General features: G+C 37.5%; 1 protein-coding gene across 3 annotated transcripts in view; it reads right to left on the minus strand.

The window, feature by feature from the left end:
- The window catches only part of LOC120538020 (aryl hydrocarbon receptor nuclear translocator-like), a 139,201-nt gene that overhangs the window by 26,431 nt on the left and 90,961 nt on the right, over positions 1-21,809 (minus strand). For 2 of the 3 annotated variants that reach the window (XM_039767391.1, XM_039767382.1), the window contains exons 14-15: positions 19,700-19,813; positions 1,896-1,989 (exon numbers count right to left, since the gene is read on the minus strand). In XM_039767391.1, coding sequence (XP_039623325.1) covers positions 1,896-1,989; positions 19,700-19,813 — 208 coding nt within the window. The remainder of the gene's footprint in view (positions 1-1,895; positions 1,990-19,699; positions 19,814-21,809) is intronic. The other variant, XM_039767402.1, reaches the window with a different exon arrangement.

Below are 21,809 nucleotides of genomic sequence, written 5' to 3' on the forward strand. Positions count from 1 at the left end.
ATTTCACTTATATAAGAACATTTTCATAATCTGAAATTGGGTACTGATATTTTATTTAAGAAGAAATCAGATACAGAAAATCTTAATATTTTGTCACTACTCATCCCGTTAAATATGTTACCAACAGGATCAAGTAAAACACTGCATACTATATTTAAATACAGAATATACTTTTGTCAACAGTTTGTTTTTTAAAAGGACTTCACATTGATGTAATTGTGTTATTGTTATTTTCCTGCAATGCTGCTGCAACAGGTTATAGCTGAAACAGACAGGCACTACAGTATTAGGAACATGATAAATAACCCTGTTAAACACTGTTTAATCTTGGAAATGGACTAGGAAATGACTTGTTGGACTGTTTAACATAATCACCAGAGTGCTTTTGCAGGTGATGTGTCTCATTTAGCACTCCATGAGCCACCGCTCATTTGACACAAAGTCAAACCAGCGGTACCCAAGGATTCTCCAGAGAGGCACAGTATCATAGGAGTCCAGTCTTTGTCTCAGGTCACTGGATAGCTTTCATGTCTCGCAACCATACAGCAAAACAGGAAGCACCAGGACTCTAAAGACTTGGACCCTCATCTTTTTGCAAAGATATCGGGAGCAGCACACACCACTCTTCCAGCAACCTCATGACTGCCCATGATCTCCCAATCCATCTTCCGACTTCATAGATAGAGTCACCAGAGACATGAATGTCACTGCCAAGGTAAGCAAACATCTCAACAATGTCAACACTCTAACTGCAAACAGACACACTGTTGACGGCTGTGCCCAAGAGGTCATTAAAGTCCTGGATATTGGTTTCTATTCAGGACACTCACAAGTCCGGAAATTCATACTCCTCACTCAGTCCCTCGAGAGCCCCGATCAGAGCCTCCATTGACTCAGCGAAGATCACAACATCGTCAGCAAAGTCAAGATAAGTGAATCTCTCTTCAACTAACAGATGCCCCACAGTCACTGGACCCCATGACCCTTCCTAATACCAAGTCCATGCAAGCACTGAACAGAGTAGGAGCAAGAACACACCCATGACAAACCCCAGAATCAACTGGGAAAAATGCAGAGGTTCTGACTCCACTCTGCACAGTACCAGTGTACAGGTAAGCCATGATATTCAGCAACTTTGAGGAGATCCCACAAAGTCTCGGGATGTCCCACAGGGCAGCTCGATTAATGGAGTCGAATGCTTTACAAAAATCGACAAAGGCTGCAAAGATTGTAGTGAATACACATTGCCATAACACTGAAAGCCAAATGTGTGAATGGAAGACAGTGCAGTACAGCAATGTTCTTTCAATAGTTTATATTTTAGGAAATTTAGCACATTGAAGTGTGTTACCAAAGACTGTGCAGCACAAGCACACATTCATCTATAACAATCAACAAACTTAATTTTTCAGTAAAAATCAATGAAGACAGCTTGCTTATATGCATACATAATTATTATGAGTATATAATATACTAGCACAGTGAAATGCCCGTTTAGTAAAACCAAGAAGAATGGCAAGCCCCGTCTGTTTCAATTAAGTTGTGCATTTAGGAAACTAGGTTAGCTGGATATACTAGCCCTTACATCGCTCTTTCTTTGTGCTTCTTGTTGCCTTTGTTTATCTGAAATTCTAGTTGTGGTGGTTGAAGTGATTCCCCTCTGTCTAAGCACTCCAAATACCAGGAAAAGCACTATATAAATGTAATCAATTATTATTATTGAACATTCTAGCCCTCTTATGGGTGCCAGGTGACATTAAGACAGGGCACAGACACTGGACATTTTGTTGTTATATATATATATATATATATATATATATATATATATATATATATATATAAGATATCTAAACTGTTTTTTTGTTTGATGACAGCATTATAAATTTAAAACTTACCTGCCCAAGGTTCATTTGCATACCCCCAATCATTTGAGAATCATAAAGTGCCTCTCGACCACTTCCTGAATCAACCTGCTGTTGTTGAATTTGTCTAAAAATAAAAAATGCAAGTAAGTACCGAGCACACAACATAAGGTTAAATTAAACCATATAAATGTCAGTACTTTTCCTTATCTCCTGTTAAAAGTTTAAATACTCCATCTACTCATTTTAAGATCTCATTCATCCAGTCGGTCATTGGAATAAGGAGATTTTACTAAGGACAAGAAACTGAATTTTAAGTGGGAAAAGATTAGAATAAACTATAAAGACATCAAAATATAACTTTCCTCTAACAAAATAATAAAGTACTTATACTTAGTTGAACTAATTTACTAAATATACCTTTGTAACTACAGTAAAAGAACTCTTTTACTGAAGCCTAAAATAACATTCCATTTCTCATAATATTTTTCAGTATGTTTTTCAGAACATTTGCTTAATGGTTTGAGGAAAACTTCTCACTTGAAGATATACAATACAAAATTACAGATGTCTTAGATCTTCTAATATGCACATTTACAAAACTGTTTGCAGTTGTATCTTCCAGACAATGAAGCACTTTTCTAGTACTATAAAAAAAAACTACCTTGGTCCAGCCCATAAAGGAAAAGGGGGCAGAATGAGATAGCGGATATAAAACAGTACCAGTTTACAGTATATGTACTCATTAAAAAATAATTTTAGGCTACAAAATCAGCCTGGACGATTTTTATTTATTTTGACTATTTTTTAACTATACTTATGATTAGCATAAGGCCCTTTAAAAGTGTTTAAATATTCTTGTGTGAAATGATAATTAAGCATAGTATACAAATTTATATTTTTTTGCAAATGTACTCAGTAAAGATAATGACCTTTAACAAAAAACGTGTTTATGACCAGACACACTTAAACTCAAAATGTAAAAAAAAAAAAACTGTAAAAAATATTAATATGCATGAAAAAAAAAAAAAAAAAGCTGCCATTGGAAACCTAGCTTATCCACAGCAAATGTTTGAGTCATAAGGTGACTTAAATTAGTTCAGATGTCAATGACTTGAACAAAAGAAAATTTATGACAATTGAAGGACTGCCTGAAGGACAAACTGTAGGCTTAAAACATTTAAGACAACATTACAAGTCAAACGTGTACCAAACATTTGGGAATTTCCAATTTATATACAAAGGTGGTTAACCAGAAGGCAGCTAGCAAAGTCGTACTAAGCTTTACTAAGTATTAAGTATATTTCCTTGATCCATTTCAGTTTGCATATAGGGCAAATCTCTCAGTGGAGGATGCAGTTAATTTATGCCTCCACTACATTCTTAAGCATCTGGGGCCTCGTGTATAAATGGTGCGTATGCACAAAAATGTTGCGTAAGCCCATTTCCACACTTAAATCGCGATGTATAAAACCTAAACTTGCCGTAAAGCCACGCACATTTTCACGGTAGCCCTAACCCTGGCGTACGCAAGTTCTCCACTCAGTTTTGGAAACTGGCGGCACCCAGCGTTAAAGCAGTGCTACTGTTCCAATGTGGTTTTCCTTTCTTTTTCAGATCCACATCCATGACACAGCTTTATAAATACACTGAAATTAACCACATATTGTTTATTAGTTTAAGGCATCTGATTGTAATTAACCTGTAACAATATAATGGTCCACAGAATGGCCAAACTATTCCAAATACCACAACTGCTTTAGCATTGTTACTCTCACTGTACCTTCTTCTACTTTCAGCTGCTCCTGTTAGGGGTTTCCACAGCGGATCATCTTTTTCCATATGACTCTCACTGCACCACTCGTAGCAGCTGATCGGAAAGAGAAGTAATCAACATACAGCATCAAGCACATGCTGCCTCAGCCATGTGCTATTTGAACTGCTCTCATCCGACAAATGCTTCAGAGCCTTTCCTGTACGGACTTCACTCAATCAATCCATCAAGTGCTCCTTATAGAACTATTTGTACTTACAAGTACAATCGCCTCACTGTAAACTTGCGATACAATTAAAATATTGCACAACCCGCACCACTTTATAAAGTGCATATTTACATATGATATCATTTTTTAAGATGAAATGCAGCAAAATACAATGGTGTGAAAAACTATTTGCCCCCTTCCTGATTTCTTATTCTTTTGCATGTTTGTCACACAAAATGTTTCTGATCATCAAACACATTTAACCATTAGTCAAATATAACACAAGTAAACACAAAATGCAGTTTTTAAATGATGGTTTTTATTATTTAGGGAGAAAAAAAAAGTCCAAACCTACATGGCCCTGTGTGAAAAAGTAATTGCCCCATGAACCTAATAACTGGTTGGGCCACCCTTAGCAGCAATAACTGCAATCAAGCGCTTTGCGATAACTTGCAATGAGTCTTTTACAGTGCTCTGGAGGAATTTTGGCCCACTCATCTTTGCAGAATTGTTGTAATTCAGCTTTATTTGAGGGTTTTCTAGCATGAACCACCTTTTTAAGGTCATGCCATAGCATCTCAATTGGATTCAGGTCAGGACTTTGACTAGGCCACTCCAAAGTCTTCATTTTGTTTTTCTTCAGCCATTCAGAGGTGGATTTGCTGGTGTGTTTTGGGTCATTGTCCTGTTGCAGCACCCAAGATCGCTTCAGCTTGAGTTGACGAACAGATGGCCGGACATTCTCCTTCAGGATTTTTTGGTAGACAGTAAAATTCATGGTTCCATCTATCACAGCAAGCCTTCCAGGTCCTGAAGCAGCAAAACAACCCCAGACCATCACACTACCACCACCATATTTTACTGTTGGTATGATGTTCTTTTTCTGAAATGCTGTGTTCCTTTTACGCCAGATGTAACGGGACATTTGCCTTTAAAAAAGTTCAACTTTTGTCTCATCAGTCCACAAGGTATTTTCCCAAAAGTCTTGGCAATCATTGAGATATTTCTTAGCAAAATTGAGATGAGCCCTAATGTTCTTTTTGCTTAACAGTGGTTTGCGTCTTGGAAATCTGCCATGCAGGCCGTTTTTGCCCAGTCTCTTTCTTATGGTGGAGTCGTGAACACTGACCTTAATTGAGGCAAGTGAGGCCTGCAGTTCTTTAGACGTTGTCCTGGGGTCTTTGTGACCTCTCGGATGAGTCGCCTCTGCGCCTTGGGGTAATTTTGGTCGGCCGGCCACTCCTGGGAAGGTTCACCACTGTTCCAAGTTTTTGCCATTTGTGGATAATGGCTCTCACTGTGGTTCGCTGGAGTCCCAAAGCTTTAGAAATGGCTTTATAACCTTTACCAGACTGATAGATCTCAATTACTTCTGTTCTCATTTGTTCCTGAATTTCTTTGGATCTTGGCATGATGTCTAGCTTTTGAGGTGCTTTTGGTCTACTTCTCTGTGTCAGGCAGCTCCTATTTAAGTGATTTCTTGATTGAAACAGGTGTGGCAGTAATCAGGCCTGGGGGTGGCTACGGAAATTGAACTCAGGTGTGATACACCACAGTTAGGTTATTTTTAACAAGGGGGCAATTACTTTTTCACACAGGGCCATGTAGGTTTGGATTTTTTCTCCCTAAATAATAAAACCATCATTTAAAAACTGCATTTTGTGTTTACTTGTGTTATATTTGACTAATGGTTAAATGTGTTTGATGATCAGAAACATTTTGTGTGACAAACATGCAAAAGAATAAGAAATCAGGAAGGGGGCAAATAGTTTTTCACACCACTGTATGTTTATTACATTATAGAGATAAAACGTTAACGTCATTAAAATCTATTTTGCTAATAATTAAGCATGTGAGGACACAGTGTCGCAGCGCTACCAACGAGCTGGCGTCCCAATTATTCCTGTCTCGTGCAGTATTCTTGCTTAGGCTGGCTTGACACTGGAAAGATAGACGGATAGAAGAATTAAACATGTACTATGGAGATATTTCAATGTTCCTTAAAAGTTCTGAAGAACTGCTGTTCTAAGCTTACAGATGGCTTAACATCTATTACAGAGCCGATTGTGTGGCGATTGGTTACTTGGAGAAAGAAATGGACGGACAGGAATTGGGGGTTAGTACATTTGAGGGAGACAGTACTGCTGCAATAAATTATTTCATCGAAGGTCGAACATGGCGCAGCCAGCATCTTGCGTGAGGCAGGAACAATCTCAGGACAGGGCGCCAGCTCATCACTATCACTGCGCCACCGTGTTCCCATGTTTAATAACATGCTTTAATTCCTATCATCATGAAAATTATATCAAGTATACATCTCAGTATTTTAATTATTCAGAGAGCTGTAATATCATGAATGTAATGGATTCTGTGTCCTGTCAGAGGAAGAGAAAGCCTGGAAGCACGTAGTGATTCACACACAGAGCACATAGAAGATCAAATACAAAACAAAGCATTTAATGCGCTACTTTAGTTACGATGGGATTTGAGAAACTAGTAAATTAAATGATTTTAAGATGAAGTTTATGAAGTTCTACTTTAATGACAAAATAAACTATGAGATTAAAGCGGACATTTCAAGATTAAAGTTGATATTTCATGCTTTTTTCCACACTGTGTGCCTATTTTTTTTTCTCTGTACTCTTATTACTATTTAATTTAATATTGTTTAATTGTATCAGTATACTGCTGCTGGACTATGTGAATTTCCCCTTGGGATTAATAAAGTATCTATCTATCTAATAAGCTTTCATATGAAACTCAGATGGTGGGCTATGACTCGCCTTTTCACGGCGACTTTGTTATCTGATAACTTCTTTATTTCGGGTACTGTGCGACTTTGTGAAGTTGAGCTTTCGACTACTCCCATCTCTGTCAGCTTGTCCCTGAGGAGCAGAGGTTGGATGGTGTTGAAGGCGCTAGAGTAGTCCAGAAACATAATTCTTACTGCACCACTGCCTCTGTCCAAGTGGGAGAGGGATCGTGTGTAGCATACAGATGATGGCATCCTCCACTCCCACCTTCTCCTGGTATGCGAACTACAGAGGGTCAAGGGCGTGTCGGACCTGTTGCCTCAGGTGGTGAAGCAGCAGCCTCTCCATGGTCTTCATCACATGTGATGTTAGGGCGACAGGCCTGAAGTCATTCAGCTCACCAGGACGTGATACCTTTGGGACTGGGGTGATGCAAGATGTTTTCCAAAGCCTTGGGACTCTCCCCTGTTCCAGGGTCAGGTTGAAGATACGCTGTAGAGGACTCCCCAGCTCCAACACACAGTCCTTCAGCAGTCGTGGCGATACTCCATCTGGACCCACTGCTTTGCTGGCACAAAGTCTCCTCAGTTTTTTGCTTACCTTTTTTTTAGCAGGGTGGATTAACTCTCTCCTACGCTGGTATCAGCAGAAGGATGGGTGGAAGGTGCAGTACTCCAAGGTGAGAGTGGGTTAGGGTGGTCAAACCTGTTAAAGAAGTTGTTCATCAGGTTTGCTCTCTGCACATCTCTCTCGATGGTGGCACCCCACTTCGAGCTGCAGCCAGTGATGATCTTCATCCCATCCCACACTTCCTTCATGCTGTTATTTTGCTCCAGCTTTCTTCTGTACTGCTCCTCTGCCGCCCTGAGCTGGACTTGGAGTTCCTTCTGCACACGCTTGAGCTCATGCTGATCACTGCCTTTAAAAGACCTTTTTTTTTCTGGTTCAAAAGGCTCTTGATGTCAGTTGTAATCCATGGCTTGTTGTTAGCATAGCAGTATGCTGTTCTTACTGGAACTATAGTGTCCATACAGAAGTTCATGTAGTCAGTAGTGCAGTTCACAACCTCCTCAATGTTCTCACTATAAAAACCTTGCAGGATATTCCAGTTCGTAGTTCCAAAGCAGTCTCTCAGAGCCTGCTCTGCCTCAGGGGACCACTTCCTGAATGAGTGTGTGGTTGTAGGTAGCTCCCTCACTCTAGGTTTGTAGTGAGGCTGAAGTAGAACCAGGTTATGATCTGCTTTCCCAAGCGCAGGTAGCGGGGTGGCGCTGTATGCGTCTTTTAACGTTTGCATACAGTAGGTCAATAGTCCTATTTCCCCGGGTGTTACAATCCGCATACTGGGAGAAGGCAGGTAATGTTTTGTCCAGCATCACATGGTTAAAGTCTCCAGAGATTAGCACAAGTGCCTCTGGGTGCTGTGTTTGTAGTTTAGCAACAGCGCTGTGGATGATGTCACCCGCTATCTCCATCCCGAGGAGGGACGTAAACAATAATAAAAATGACGTGTCCAAACTCTCTGGGCAAGTAATAGGGATGCAGACTTATGGCCAACAGTTCCATATCCCTGCAGCAAGTGAAGATTTTGACGTATACATGTCCAGGGTTGCACCACCTTGTATTCACATAGAGAGTGAGTCCTCCTCCTTTCCGCTCTAACTGTGCTAAACCCGGGTAGCTCCACTAGCCATCTGTTCTTTAAACTGCCATCACAGAAGAGGTGCAGGTCTATTGCAACCTGAACTATACACCATCTCGTCAACTTCGTTCCTCAAAATATTCAAATCCTAAATAAACTTGCATACAGTTACTCCTGACTGTTTTTACAACATATGACTGGTAACTGTGTTGTTTGTCTATTTTTAAATACTTCATACTTGCTCAACTTGTACTATTTGATGTCTATATTATTTTGTACAGTTTTTCTATTTGAGGGTATTATTGAAGGCTGTAAATGTTTTGTTCAAGAAACTGTTTTTGTAAAGTTGTTTGCACAATGTCAGATTAATAGTAGGCTAAATTGTGTTGCCTTGAACTGGTAATGTCTTGTATTCCATTTTTTGCATCTAATCAAAGTCAATTCTGGTATGTTTCACATGCTAGCAATAAAGTGATTCTGATTCTGATTAATACTTTGCTAGCCAGTTTGAACAGCCTTTTTCCAAGAATATTTACTGGGGACTGAGTTTTGATTTTTTTTTTAATTACTATTTTTCTCATTAGTTATTTCTTGTCTGGAAATCCTCATAGTTCCAAACTACACGTAGGGAATGGTTCTAGACCATTACTCAGGGACATCTAATTAGAGCTACAAAGCATCTACCTTACAATTTAAAAATGCATGACTATAACTTCAAAATAAGCATTTTGTAATTAAAAAAACAATGTCTTTATTACAGGAAAACAATCATAAAATATTAAACTAAGAAATATCTTAGAGCTGAACCAACAATGAACCGAAGTATGCGGTCTAGTTTCACAGGCAGCTAAGCTCATTTGGCACAGATTTTTTTTTATTCTCTTTATTCTCCATTTTGCAATGTTTAGGTAGAAAGCTTAGACTCATCAAAAGACAAGATGGTTGCAAAGTGGGAAATCAGGTGATGCAAGTGGTGTGGCTACTTAGTCAGTGTGCAGTATCACATGGTCATGGTCCAAGTGTTAATTTTCTCACATTATAAAGGCACACCTATAAAACAAAAAGAAGGTTAAACATTCTGATAATTTTTGTGTTTTGTTGTTGGTAGGTTTGCTTATTTTGCCTGCATTTCTGCATGTTAACTTATTTGTATTGTAAGAACCTTTTATTTCCTGTCTGTTTAATGTTGTGTTTAAAGCCATTCTTAATTTCTTTTTTTTTGTTTTCCCGGTTTTTAGCACAGAAGTCTTTGTATCTTATTGGGGTAAATTTAAAATAGGCAGGTACCCATGTTGGCTGGAGAAAGCCAGGAGATTAAGCAAGCTTTGTAAACTCTATTTATGGATATTGTTTAGCTCCTTTTTTAGGGCCAGCTAGCTTGTGCTGCCAATAAGAGTAATTTCTTGGTTTTGTTTTCACTTTACCTTGATGCACATGATAAGTAGAATACGTGCATGAATGTATGATGATACCATTCTCGTATTAATGGGCTTTACTTCAATATGAATGTCAAATGTCAAGAAATACATTCATGCAATTTAAATTAAAATATGCCTCCCATGCTCATTTACATGAGGTCTTACTTAAGGGTGTAGGTCATCCTTTTAATGATTTAATTAATGTTTGAATAAATACTGTGGTTTGATATGAAATAAAAATCACAAAGCCTAAAATTCCCCTACTTTTCCACTTAAAAATATACAGTTCAGAACTTTAATTTCATGTGTCTCTGAGCCAAGGGGAAGATTTTGGCTCAGGGTTTATAAATTATATGATTATCATGGACTACTCGATTTATCTTACCATGCGCAAATACTACATTTATTCACTTACAGTTTCTTACTATTAACTGAAAAATATAACCTGCTTAAAACCAATGCTAAAAGATTAAAAAATAGTTCTGTCATTGCCATGCTATTTAGAAAGTACAGGTTGAGTATCCCTAACCCATAATTCTAAAATCCAAAACTTTGAGCTCATTATTCTACACTAAGGCTTCTTTTATAAAACTTTGTTTGGATTCAAACATTTATAACAGTGCATCTTTCGAATTGGGTTTGCCAAGCAATCACTTTGTCAAGTTTATAACATTTGTTGCTGTGAATGTGCATCAGGATATGAAGGAGGCATTAGCTGGTTAAAACAATTAAGGAAGAGTAATATTTAATGGACACGTCAAATTATGGTAATTCAAATTTCAAATATCACAAATTCCTGATATTTTAATTTTCAAAGTCTTTCCCTGTTTTAGATTTGCTGAAACATTATGGCTACCTTTGTGAATAAAATGTATTATTCTGAAATAAAAAATGTCAATTTAAGATTATTATTTCAGAATTTCTATAAAAGCCTTTGTCCTGCTGTTTTCAATCTTCCTCATATAACCAATGAGAATTTACTATTACTTATACCTATGTACTTATCCAGGATTTTCCACTGAATTAGACAATTAATCATGACTTCAACCTGCATCTTATGTGCTTCCATACCATCCAAATATGTGTTGTTTACGCATTCACCATGTTTGTGAGATTTACAGATTATATTTATTAACATTAGCTTCATTTCAATAAGATAACAAGCAGCACATATGCAGTGTATGCTAATTTGATTTCAGCAATTACAGAGGTATTCTGTTCTAACAGTGCCACAAACTACACACCTCCAAGATCTTGTGCTTGTCTTAAAACATTACATGTCCTCTGTACTGGATAAGTTGGGCAAGAAATGTATGGGTGGCTAGATGCAAAACTGTAGCCATGATGATTGCAATCAGAGAATGAATGTGAAGCCTCAGTTAAATTTATCAGGGCTATGTATGGTGCTGTATAAAAAGATGATTAATTAAGCCATCATTTCAACTCAATTATAACTGTAACTGACAGATGATTTATCCCATAACTGCACTCCCAATGCAAGCACGAATTGGGTATTTTTATTTATGAACCAATTATATAAACAGATAAAAATGTTAATAACGAAAGTTTTTTTTCCCCTTGAAACGTCAACAGGATTTTTTTTAATTGATTTTATTGTAATCATTCCATACAAATAGATCAATTTTTACAAAAAAAAAATAGGATTGAAAACAAATCAACCCCCACCCCTGAGAAAGAGAGCCTGGCCAACAGACTAAAAATTTAAACATAGTAAAAATGAATAAATTGACGAGTTTAATTAGGTGGATACAGATACATGGAGAAGAAAAAGAAATGGGGAGAGAATCTACTTCCCTCAGTGCTTTAAGAGCTTATTCTAAAATATTATTGATTAGATCCTGTCAGGTTTTGAAAAAGTTCTGCAGAGATCCTCTAAGTAAGAATTAGATTTTTTTCCAATTTCAAATAATATAAAATATCAGTTACCCACTGACTTAAAAGAGGAGAGTTAGGATTCTTCCAGTTTAGCAAAATAAGTCTGCATGCCAATAGTGTAGTGAAGGCAATCACAGTTTGTTTGTCCTTCTCCACTTTAAGCCCATCTGAAAGAACACCAAACACAGCTGTTAGTGGATTAGGAGGGATTGTGACACCAAGAGTGTCTGAAAGTGCAGGCCCAAAACATGTGACCCAGTGAGGCTGGAGCTTGATTGCAGCGTTCACATGTAGGATCTTGCCCTGGAAACATTTTGGATAATTTTAAGCGAGACAGATGTGCTTGATATATAATTTTGAGTTGAACAATTGTATGCTTTGTGCATATGGACCTCGAATGAATTCTCTGCATTGCATCTTTCAATCCTTTTCTGATATGTTGAGTGAGAGATCCTTTTCCCATTGTCCTCATGGATCTTTGAAAGGGACTGTAAAATATATTTATATATTGCAGAAATGCTGTCTGAGTCCTTGAGATTGAGCAATTTTTTTTCCAGCATAGAGGAAGGTGGAACATGGGGAAAATTGGGCAGGTTCTGATTTGAAGATAGTGAAAGAAATGTGTTGCTGGAAAATTTAATTTGTAATGTAATTGTTCATAGGATGCAAAGATGTTGTCTATATAAAGATTTCTAAGCAATTTAATCCCAAATGTTTTCCAAATTTTAAAAACTACATATGTTTGCGAGGGTTGAAAAAGGTGCTTCTCATGCAGAGGTGCCACAGAGAAAAGATTCTCCATCTTAAAATGCTTTCTACATTGGTTCCATATATATACATGGTGAGTGAAGCACAACTGGGTTATTAGTATATTGGCGATAACTTGCATTTATTGGGGCACAAAGCAGGGAATATAGAGAAGTACTGTAGGATTTTATTTCTATTGCGGACCAAGCCTGTGTATGTTCATCTATTTGTGCCCAGGTTTTTATAGCTTGTATATTTGCTTCCCAGTAATAAAACTGAAAAAGTTAGGTAGAGCCATGCCACCTTCTGTCTTTGCACAGTCACTCTTTGGATATGTGGATGTTTTAGGTTCCAAATAAATGAGGCTATGGTTGAATCTAATTGCTTAAAGAATGATTTATTGATGCATATTGGAATGTTCTGAAGTAAAAAAAGGAAGCTTAGGAAGGATATTCATATTAACAATATTAATTCTTCCAGGTAGAGTGAGATGGAGCGTTGACCATCTATGCAAGTCTTGCTTAGTTTTTTCCATACTGATGACGACATTTTGTTGATAAAGAGCTTTATGTTTACTTGTGATATTTACTCCATGGTATTTAAACTGATCTGCAATAATAAAAGGGAAGGTGTCCAATCTAATATTGTATGCTTGAGAATTCACTGGAAAGAGCATACTTTTATTCAAATTAATTCTGAGGCCAGAGATCTTCTGAAATTCTGTAAGTGCTGTTAAGACTGCAGGTACAGTATTTTGTGGATCTGATATATACAAAACCATATCATCTGCATACAGAGAAATTTTCAGTTGTTCTCTGATAAGCCCCTTTATCTGATAAGCATTTTGAGAGTGGACTGCCAGTGGTTCAATAGCGATTGCAAATAGCAGTGGTGACAAGGGGCATCCTTGTCTGGTACCTCGTTCTAGTTTAAAGTAGTCTGAGCAAATGTTAATACAAACTGAAGCTTCTGGATTGGTATACAGTAGTTTGGTCCATGCACAAATATTCGGGCCAAACCCAAATTTCTCTAATGTAGTGAAAAGGTAGTTCCATTCAATCATATTAAATGCTTTTTCTGCATGCAACGATAACTCCGGGGTGTTTGACTTTGTAGGTGAATATATTACATTAAACAGGTGTCGAGGATTGGAAGCTAAATGTCAGCCTTTAATAAATCTGGTTTGATCTTGTGACATTACCAAAAGCAGCACTTTCTCCATCCTTCTAGCTAGGACTTTGGAGAGTATCTTAACATCATTATTCAGAAGTGAAATTGGTCTGTATGATGCACATTGTAATAAGTCCTTGTTTTGTTTAGGAAAGACGGTGATTAATGCTTGGTGAAGAGTTTGAGGTAGAATTTGACTGTCTCTAGCTTCTGTAAATGTTGCTAATAAGAGGGGAGCAAGCCGAGTGGAGAATTTCTTATAAAATTCGACAGGGTAGCCATCAGGGCCTGCTATTTTCCCGCTCTGAAGTGACTTTATAACATCTAGTAATTCTGATAGCACCAGAGGTTTATTTAATTCCTCTGAAATAAAAGTATCTATTTGCGGCATGCATTACATTGTGTTTTGTCTTCTTTGAACTCAGTAGAATAAGGATTTATAGTAGTCTCTAAATGTGTGCATTATATTTTTATGGTCAATGATTTTATCTCCATTTGTGTTGGTGATTGCTGGGATTGTATTGCAAACTTCTTGCTTGTGGATTTGTTGAGCTAAGAGCTTATTAGCTTTCTCTCCGTGTTCATAGTAATGATGTCTTGATTTAAAAATGAGTTGTTCAGTTTCTTTGGTTGTTAAAAGTTGAGCTCTGAATGCAGAGCCTGTCTTTTCATATGAAGAGCTTCACTTGGACACCTGGCATGTTCTTGATCTATTCTAGTAATTTCACTGGTTAGCTCTGATACCTTCTTGGTTTCTAACTTATTTCTGTGGGAAATATATGAAATAATCTGTCCTCTTATGAAGGCCTTTAGAGTTTCCCAAAGTATTCCTGCAGAGACCTCTGAGGATGTATTTGTCTCTAGGAAGAAACTAATTTGTTTTGATATAAATTCTGTACAGTTCTCATCTGCTAATAGAAGTGGGTTAAGACGCCATCTGCGAGATGAGTATGTGCGGCATAATTTCAGCTCCAAGATCAGAGGGGCATGGTCAGAAATAACAATAGTGTTGTACTTGCAAGATTTAATCGCAGGCAAGAAATTATTATCTATAAAGAAATAATCAGGATTAATAAAGTATCTATCTATCTAATCAATTCTTGAGTAACAATGATGCACTGGTGAGTAGAAGGAATATGTTCTTGAGTTTGGGGTTTAGAAACCTCCAGGGGTCTGATAAGTTGTGGTCAGTTAAAAACTGTGTAATTGTCTTTGCAATGTTAGGCCGGAGTTATACTTCACGTGATGCCACGCATGCTGCAGAGGACGCTCCTGCTACGCAAGCGTTGTAGTGTTCATACTTGCGCACGTACTTGCGTAAATCTGGAGGAATCCACCAGGTGGCAGTGCGAGATATTATCACGGTGAGAACATGTTTGGCTTCTTTGTGTTGTGAATTGCCTAAAACACCTATTAAATTCCGATAACACCTTACCGCAATATCTATAAATCCAGGGATGTGTCCATTCCAGCAAGCATTGGGCACGACTGAGAAACAATCCCTGGATGAGGTCTCAGCTCATCGCAAGGTGAATACAAGCACACACATACACTAACGTCATTTTAGCGGCACCAAATCCCCAAATCTGCATATCTTTGGAAGGAAACAGAGCACAGTGCGGAATACAAGCAGGAAATACCAGCAACATAACTCCCTGCGAGACAGCAGTGCTATCGCTCCGCCACCGTGTCACCCCATGTGTGTAATTATTCCCTCATGTGTGTAATTATTAACAGTATTCATTATTTAAACTAAATTATATGTAAAATGTAACAAACACTTTAATGCATTTCATCATGAAAGTGATATCAAGCATGAATCTAAAGATTCTAAATGTGCAGAGAGTTGGAATATCATACATTTAATTTGTTCTGTGTGGTGATCTATTGCTGCTTGCCGCAGCTGTCAGGTCCAAGAAGCTCGTAGCGATTAAAAACTGGGATGCCGTTTACGACCGTCTGCTTTAATGATAAAGTAAACTACGAGGTTAAAGTGGACAATTCGAGATTAAAGCCGAAATTTCCACTTTAATCACAAAATACACATTTTCACTGTGTCCTTTATTTTTTCTCAGTAGCTCAAATACAGCGCTATACATTATGTTGCTGTTGTGAAGTTGCAAAAAAAAAAAAAAAAGACGGCACAAAGATGTTATGCAAGACTTTTAAAATGCATCATGTCATTACGATCGGGAATATGTGACGCTTGAATATAAAAGCACCATGAATGCATCTGCATCTCGGTGTTTTGCTTCACCACATTGAACCATTCATCAAACAGCGAAGCACGCACATCGATCCCCGTAGGATCTGCATAGAGGCTTTCTGTCACATGTGGATAGTAAACAGAGACTCTGACGTCACATTCCAACTTTTAGCACACTGCGCCCCCCGACTTTTTGCTGGTGCTGCAACTCGCGCACACGTTGCGTTAATTTCTGAGGACCTGCGCAGAGGACGCGTGAAATGAACGCTGGGAACGTGTGGCAGCCATGATACGGGCGCGTACGCGTTCTGAGCATGAAGTATAAATGAGCCCTTAGATGTCATCCCCCTGTGACAGGAGACCTATCCAAGAGTGGATTTAAAACACAATTAAAGTCCCCAGCCATTATAATTTTATGAGTGTTCACATTGGGAATAGATGCAAATGCATTTTGCATGAATTCCCTATCATTGACACTGCGTAGATAATCATTTATCAAAATCACTTTACAGTTAATTAAGTTGCCCATGACAATCACATATCCCCCTTCAGGATCAAATACTACATCTGATGCTACAAATGAGAGTGTTCTATGTATAAGAATTCCCACACCTCTAGCCTTTCTTTGTAAAGCTGGAATGGAACATTTGGCCAGTCCAGTCTTTTTGTAGCTAGAACTGACCTTTGCTTTATAAGTGGGTCTCCTGTAAAAATACTATTTTAGCGTTTAGACCTGTTAGGTGAGAAGATACTTTCTTTCTCTTTAATGTGTGATTTAGGCCTTTAACATTCCAGCTCACATAGTTAACTGTCATTGATTCTGAATTTTTGATGTCATTGTGTAGTGGAAGTGAGACAGTTTTAACCTTAATTTCCAATTTTCCCATGAGTTCTTGCCATGCAGCCTATTGTTATGTTGGAAATTATAATTATAAGGATTAAAAGGATAGATTAGATATAGCTTGCTCTCTTTCTCTACCCCCACCCCCCCCCATTTTGCCTCCCTACGTGAGACTGGACCCCACTTCGAAGTCCCGGTCGTTTGACATACCTAGAAACAGAGCATGTCCAAAACAAAACAGGCCCTCCAGCAGCGGCATTTGAGGATTAAAAAGTAGATATCTATTGGTGATAAAATCTAAATACTATAAGCATAAAATATAATCATCAACAGACTATAAGCATTAAATATAATCATCAACAGTCTTGAAATATTAAGACAGTAAACCCAGGAAATGGTGTTAAAAAGTGGCCCTGAATAAGCATAGTAAACCCTGATGCAATAACAACAACAATAATAAACCAAGGGTATGATGTTAAACAGTCTCCTTTAGAATAGAAAATAAAAAAAATAAATAAATAAATAGGGAAAAAAACTTTTCTTCCACACATATGCATGTAAATATGATTAAAACAAACAAAAAGTGGCCGAGAAGAAAAAGAATGTATAATTGTGGTACCCGTATCATTGCAAGCAGATCTGATAACAGGTAATTTCTTACAATACCATGACAGGATGCGACTCACTTTCGCATTTCAAAAAAGCATCGGGATCAGCTTTCTTAACTGCTTTTCTGCTTCCTCCTTGGAGAAGATGATGTAATATTTGTCTTGAATATCCACTTTCAGTTTGGCAGGAAACAAGAGGCTGTATCTGATATCGGCTTTCTATAACCGCTGTTTAATGTTGTAAAAAGCTGTACGTATAGCAGCTGTTGAGGGTGAGAAATCAGGGAAAATACGAATGTGGTTATTTTCAAATATAATCTCTTGTTTGTGTCTGAGAAGTGCCTTTACATGAAGCTTAAATTGTAATCTCTCGAAGCAGACACTTAAAGAGCTAGGTTTACAGGTATTTGATCCACGTATGCGATAAGCTGCCGCTATCTCGGTATCTGATTTAAAGTCCTCTCCAATTATTTTTGAGAATAGTTTAGCTACAAATTTCACTGGGTTTGGACTTCCACGGTTCTCAGGTAGATCTTCGATTCTAATATCCATCCTTCTGCATCCATCTTCCACAGCTGCAAGTCTGTCTCAGAGTTTTTTGCATTGGTAATTCGCAGCTGTAGCTTTCCATCTGCGTTAGATGCCAATTGTTCTGCTTTTTCAATTCAAGCTGTGAACGTCAGCTTAATGTCTTCCAGCTGATCGTCAAGTTCTCTCAGTTTAGACGCATTTTCCTGAATGTGTTCCTCAATTTTTCTCAACATATCTTTAAAGACTGCATCAAAACGATTATATTTAAGTTTTTCCAAGTCTTTATATTCCTGCCACATCTCTTGTAGCTCCAGCCACAGCTTCTCGTTTGTCTTCTCGATTGTCTTGAGCAAGCCATTTATTTCTTTCTTCATATTTTTCTGAATGTCTTTCTTGAGCTCACTTATGACCGTGGCCGTGGCCAATGTTGCAATCATTTCCTTCAGTTCGGAGAAATCGTTTCAGCTTTTGTGCTCCGTGGGTGAAATGGCAACCCCCGTTACAGCCGATGCTTCCGGCTTGGGAGGAGTAGATGAAAGCACGGACTGCAAGGCCATTTCTAGTTTCAAATGATCTTCTGGAATTGGCGCACTATCGTGACCTGCATCGCTTACATCTTCGCTCCCATTTTCGCTCTTGACTGGAAATATTGCAGTGGAGCGGGGTCCTAGGAAGTCTGTGCTTCGCCTGCCAGTTCCAGGTCAGTCTCTCAAAGGCCATACCTTGCACTTGCGCCTGATGTCCGTCTAGACTTGGGTGTAGTTTTAGGTTTCTTTTCCATTTCTTTCTGATCCCCTTTCTAGTTACTTATGTTTATGTACTGTAATAGAAACTCCCTAGGTTAGGTAAATACAGAATATCTCGGGATAATGAGAAAAAAATAAAGCTGCTGCAACGGAGCTCCGCTTCAGACGTCCATCTCCCGTAAAGGACGAGACCAATCTTTCTGAATTATAATACAGTAAGTTCTCTCTCTCTCTCTCTCTTCAGTCATTTTTTTTCGTGTCCCCTCACGTATTACCACGCAACTCTTCATGCACAGGTTCTCCTTCCAGTTAGTCATTACCATACCACATCTCCATAACATTTTAGATAAACCAACTAAAAATCTTTAACCTACTGATGAGTTATTATACAAGTCTACAATTTGGACCTGCATAATCTCATGGCTGTTGGGTTCCTATCATACAGAACACAATGGAAGATACAATGAAAATATATACTAGTAGAGAATTATGTTCCTCAATCCAGAACAATGCTGGTTATTATTATTATGCATTAGAATGTATTCAACCATTATTCTACTTTCTTGTCATTTAATGCATGGGCTTTTAGTTAGTTAAACTAATTTCCTTGTTCTCACTGTTTTATAATGTGTGAGGTATTATAGTACTCTTCAGATTCTAAAATGAATATTCAGTACTATGTTAGTAATGAAAAACTATGGCATACAAAGACTTTACAATAATAGAGTAATATAACAAGTGCACCTGTTTTGCCCAGATCTTGATTCCATTTACACTGCTACTTTAGTCTATCCCTACTGCCACATTTCTGTAAGCATGAAAATTCATCAAATAATTTTTTTCATTAATGCATTTATAAATGTCTTGGATCAAACCAAATTTATTTCACCATTTAATTGTCCTACTGAGTCAACATTTCGTGACCAAAACCAAAATGTGAATGCTCACCAAGCCCTATATAACCTCATCATGTAGTCTAGTGTCAAGTGACGCCTAAATAAAAGGAAATCAAAAAGAAAAATGCTAAAAAAGTGGACCACAGCCAAGTAAATATCTATATATATATTATACAGACACACACTGTGCAAAGTTTTAAGCCACCAAATAAAATGTTTTAAACCTAGTTATAGTATCTAGGCCAGAAAGTGCTCATTTGTTCATGAAAATAATAGGACCTCCTCAAGATGAAGTAAGAACTAATAGACCCAACACCATGAATAAATAAAAAGAAAAGTTAAAACAGGCAGACAATAAATATATATTTTAATGTTAACTGTGGGAGTTTGGATAGTCTCACCTCGAAACCTTCTGCCCTGGACTCATTTCCAGAGGAAGGTTGCCAATCTGGTTCAGCTGGGGTTTCTGCATGCTGGTAGAAGACAAGGCGGGGTGGGAATCCTGATTTGGGGCCCTGCTACCACAATGTTTGGGGTGAGGAAAATTGCAAAACTAGTATCAAAAAAAAGTTAACCCCCAACCCCACTGCAAAAATTACAGATACAATATCAAACTCAATAATGTTGAAAAAAGCCCCCAACTAACAAATGATCACTTATTCTTCTGCTAAGAAAAATACACATTCTAGAAAATTTTTATTTTTCAGCAAACTTGGCTTACTAATATTTCAAATGACAGGGCATTGATGTCATAACACATTACATACAGTATAACTAAAGACACTTCCCATACATAATTTTCCAACTTTATATATATTCTTAGCCTCCTTTTATATATCACTGCAAAATAAACTTTTCTATCAGTCAGTTATACTTAGTATAAAAAGGTTCTTAACAGTAGTTATGGTTATACAATATAAATGTTTAAATGACATTAGAAAAATAAGCTGGAAAATTTAATTGTCAAAAGTACATTACCACAATATCCCTTTCACTCAAATACTTAACACTAGAATTATCAAAGCCTACGAAAAAACTCGTAATTCTGACCCACCATAAATCTATTCGCACCTCTCTGTCAGCGTCTTTTGTCTTGTAAATGTGTCAATAAGCACAAGTAGCCTACTATACCATCCCCCCCGCCACCGCAGAAAGGGCAAGAAGTTCTCCCAGTTCAAGCCTTGATTATCTGGGAGTGAGCTACTTAGAGTTGTATAAGGTAAATAATTTCATGTGTGTTCTATGTTAACACATCATTAAAACAAACGTTTTTCATGTTTTAGTAATAAATGACAAAATGTAGACATGAACTGTATAATGTGTGAAGGCTGAAGTCCAAACATCAAATAAACACTTTCACAAAAGGTACAAGGGTAAATCGACAGCTTCTGTGGTGCAGCGGTAAGAACTGTTGACTTGTAATCAATAGGTCGCGAGTTCGATACCAGCTCCCCTGCAAATTTACCGTTTTGAGTAGTGAGCTGCTCTTATTGTTATTATACAATACAAACATACATTTGATTTGTGTCTGTAATAGTCGGTGTAAATTTTTAATACTTGTAGAAGTTAGTATTTTTTTTCCCCACTTTTATTCTCTCAGTCACGACTACGATATAACACCCCCCATACTCCGCTCCAGATATGACGCTGTTCATTTTAATTTGAAACTGGGAATAACTATAGATGTGAGTGGTGTTTTGAGACAATGGATCTGGAAATTCTCTGATCTGGAGAAATAAAAGCTGACACACAAACGCTGGTTAATCTGCCTTCTTCGTATTTCACTGTCATTTGAAATTTGTTTTATTCAGTTTTATGGAGTGTTCATGCTGAATTAGTATGCACCTTATGGTCCATGATGTCAAAGCCGCAGTGACAAAAACAGAGACATAGGTATATATGATATTTGAAATAATTAATTTTATGACCTGTATAGTACATTTCAGAAAACATTGTGGCACTGATGCAACATTACTCATATTCATATTTATTTGCATACCTTCTTGTGGTTGTAATCAGTGACCACATTTTTTAAACCGATGTCCATAGTTAGTCCCAGTTTCAAATAAAAAAAACGAACAGCGTCAGATCTGGGTGGGGAAGGGTTTATCGTGATTGTGACTAATAGAATAAAAGTGGAAAAACAAAACAAAAAAAGTACAAGTACTATACATTTACACCAGCTATTACAGACACACATTAAATGTATGTTTTTAATGTATAATATTAACAATAAGAGCAGCTCACTACTGAAAACGGTAAATCTGCAAGGCACCCAGAACTGAACCTGCAGCCTTTTGATTACAAAGTAAGCAGTTCTTACCACTGCACCACGTAAGCTGTCGTATTGCAAATGCACCATTTGTGAAAATGTTTATTTGATATTTGGCCTAAACACATTATACAGTTCATGTCTACATTTTGTAATTTCTCTCTATTATAAAAAGAAATCCTGGAATGCAAAAGCAAGGCAACGATACGGGATTTTCTCAGAAGTTCTCGAAAGACATT

This window comes from Polypterus senegalus, chromosome 1, assembly GCF_016835505.1.
Source record: "Polypterus senegalus isolate Bchr_013 chromosome 1, ASM1683550v1, whole genome shotgun sequence".
NCBI classification, from domain to species: Eukaryota; Metazoa; Chordata; class Cladistia; order Polypteriformes; family Polypteridae; genus Polypterus; species Polypterus senegalus.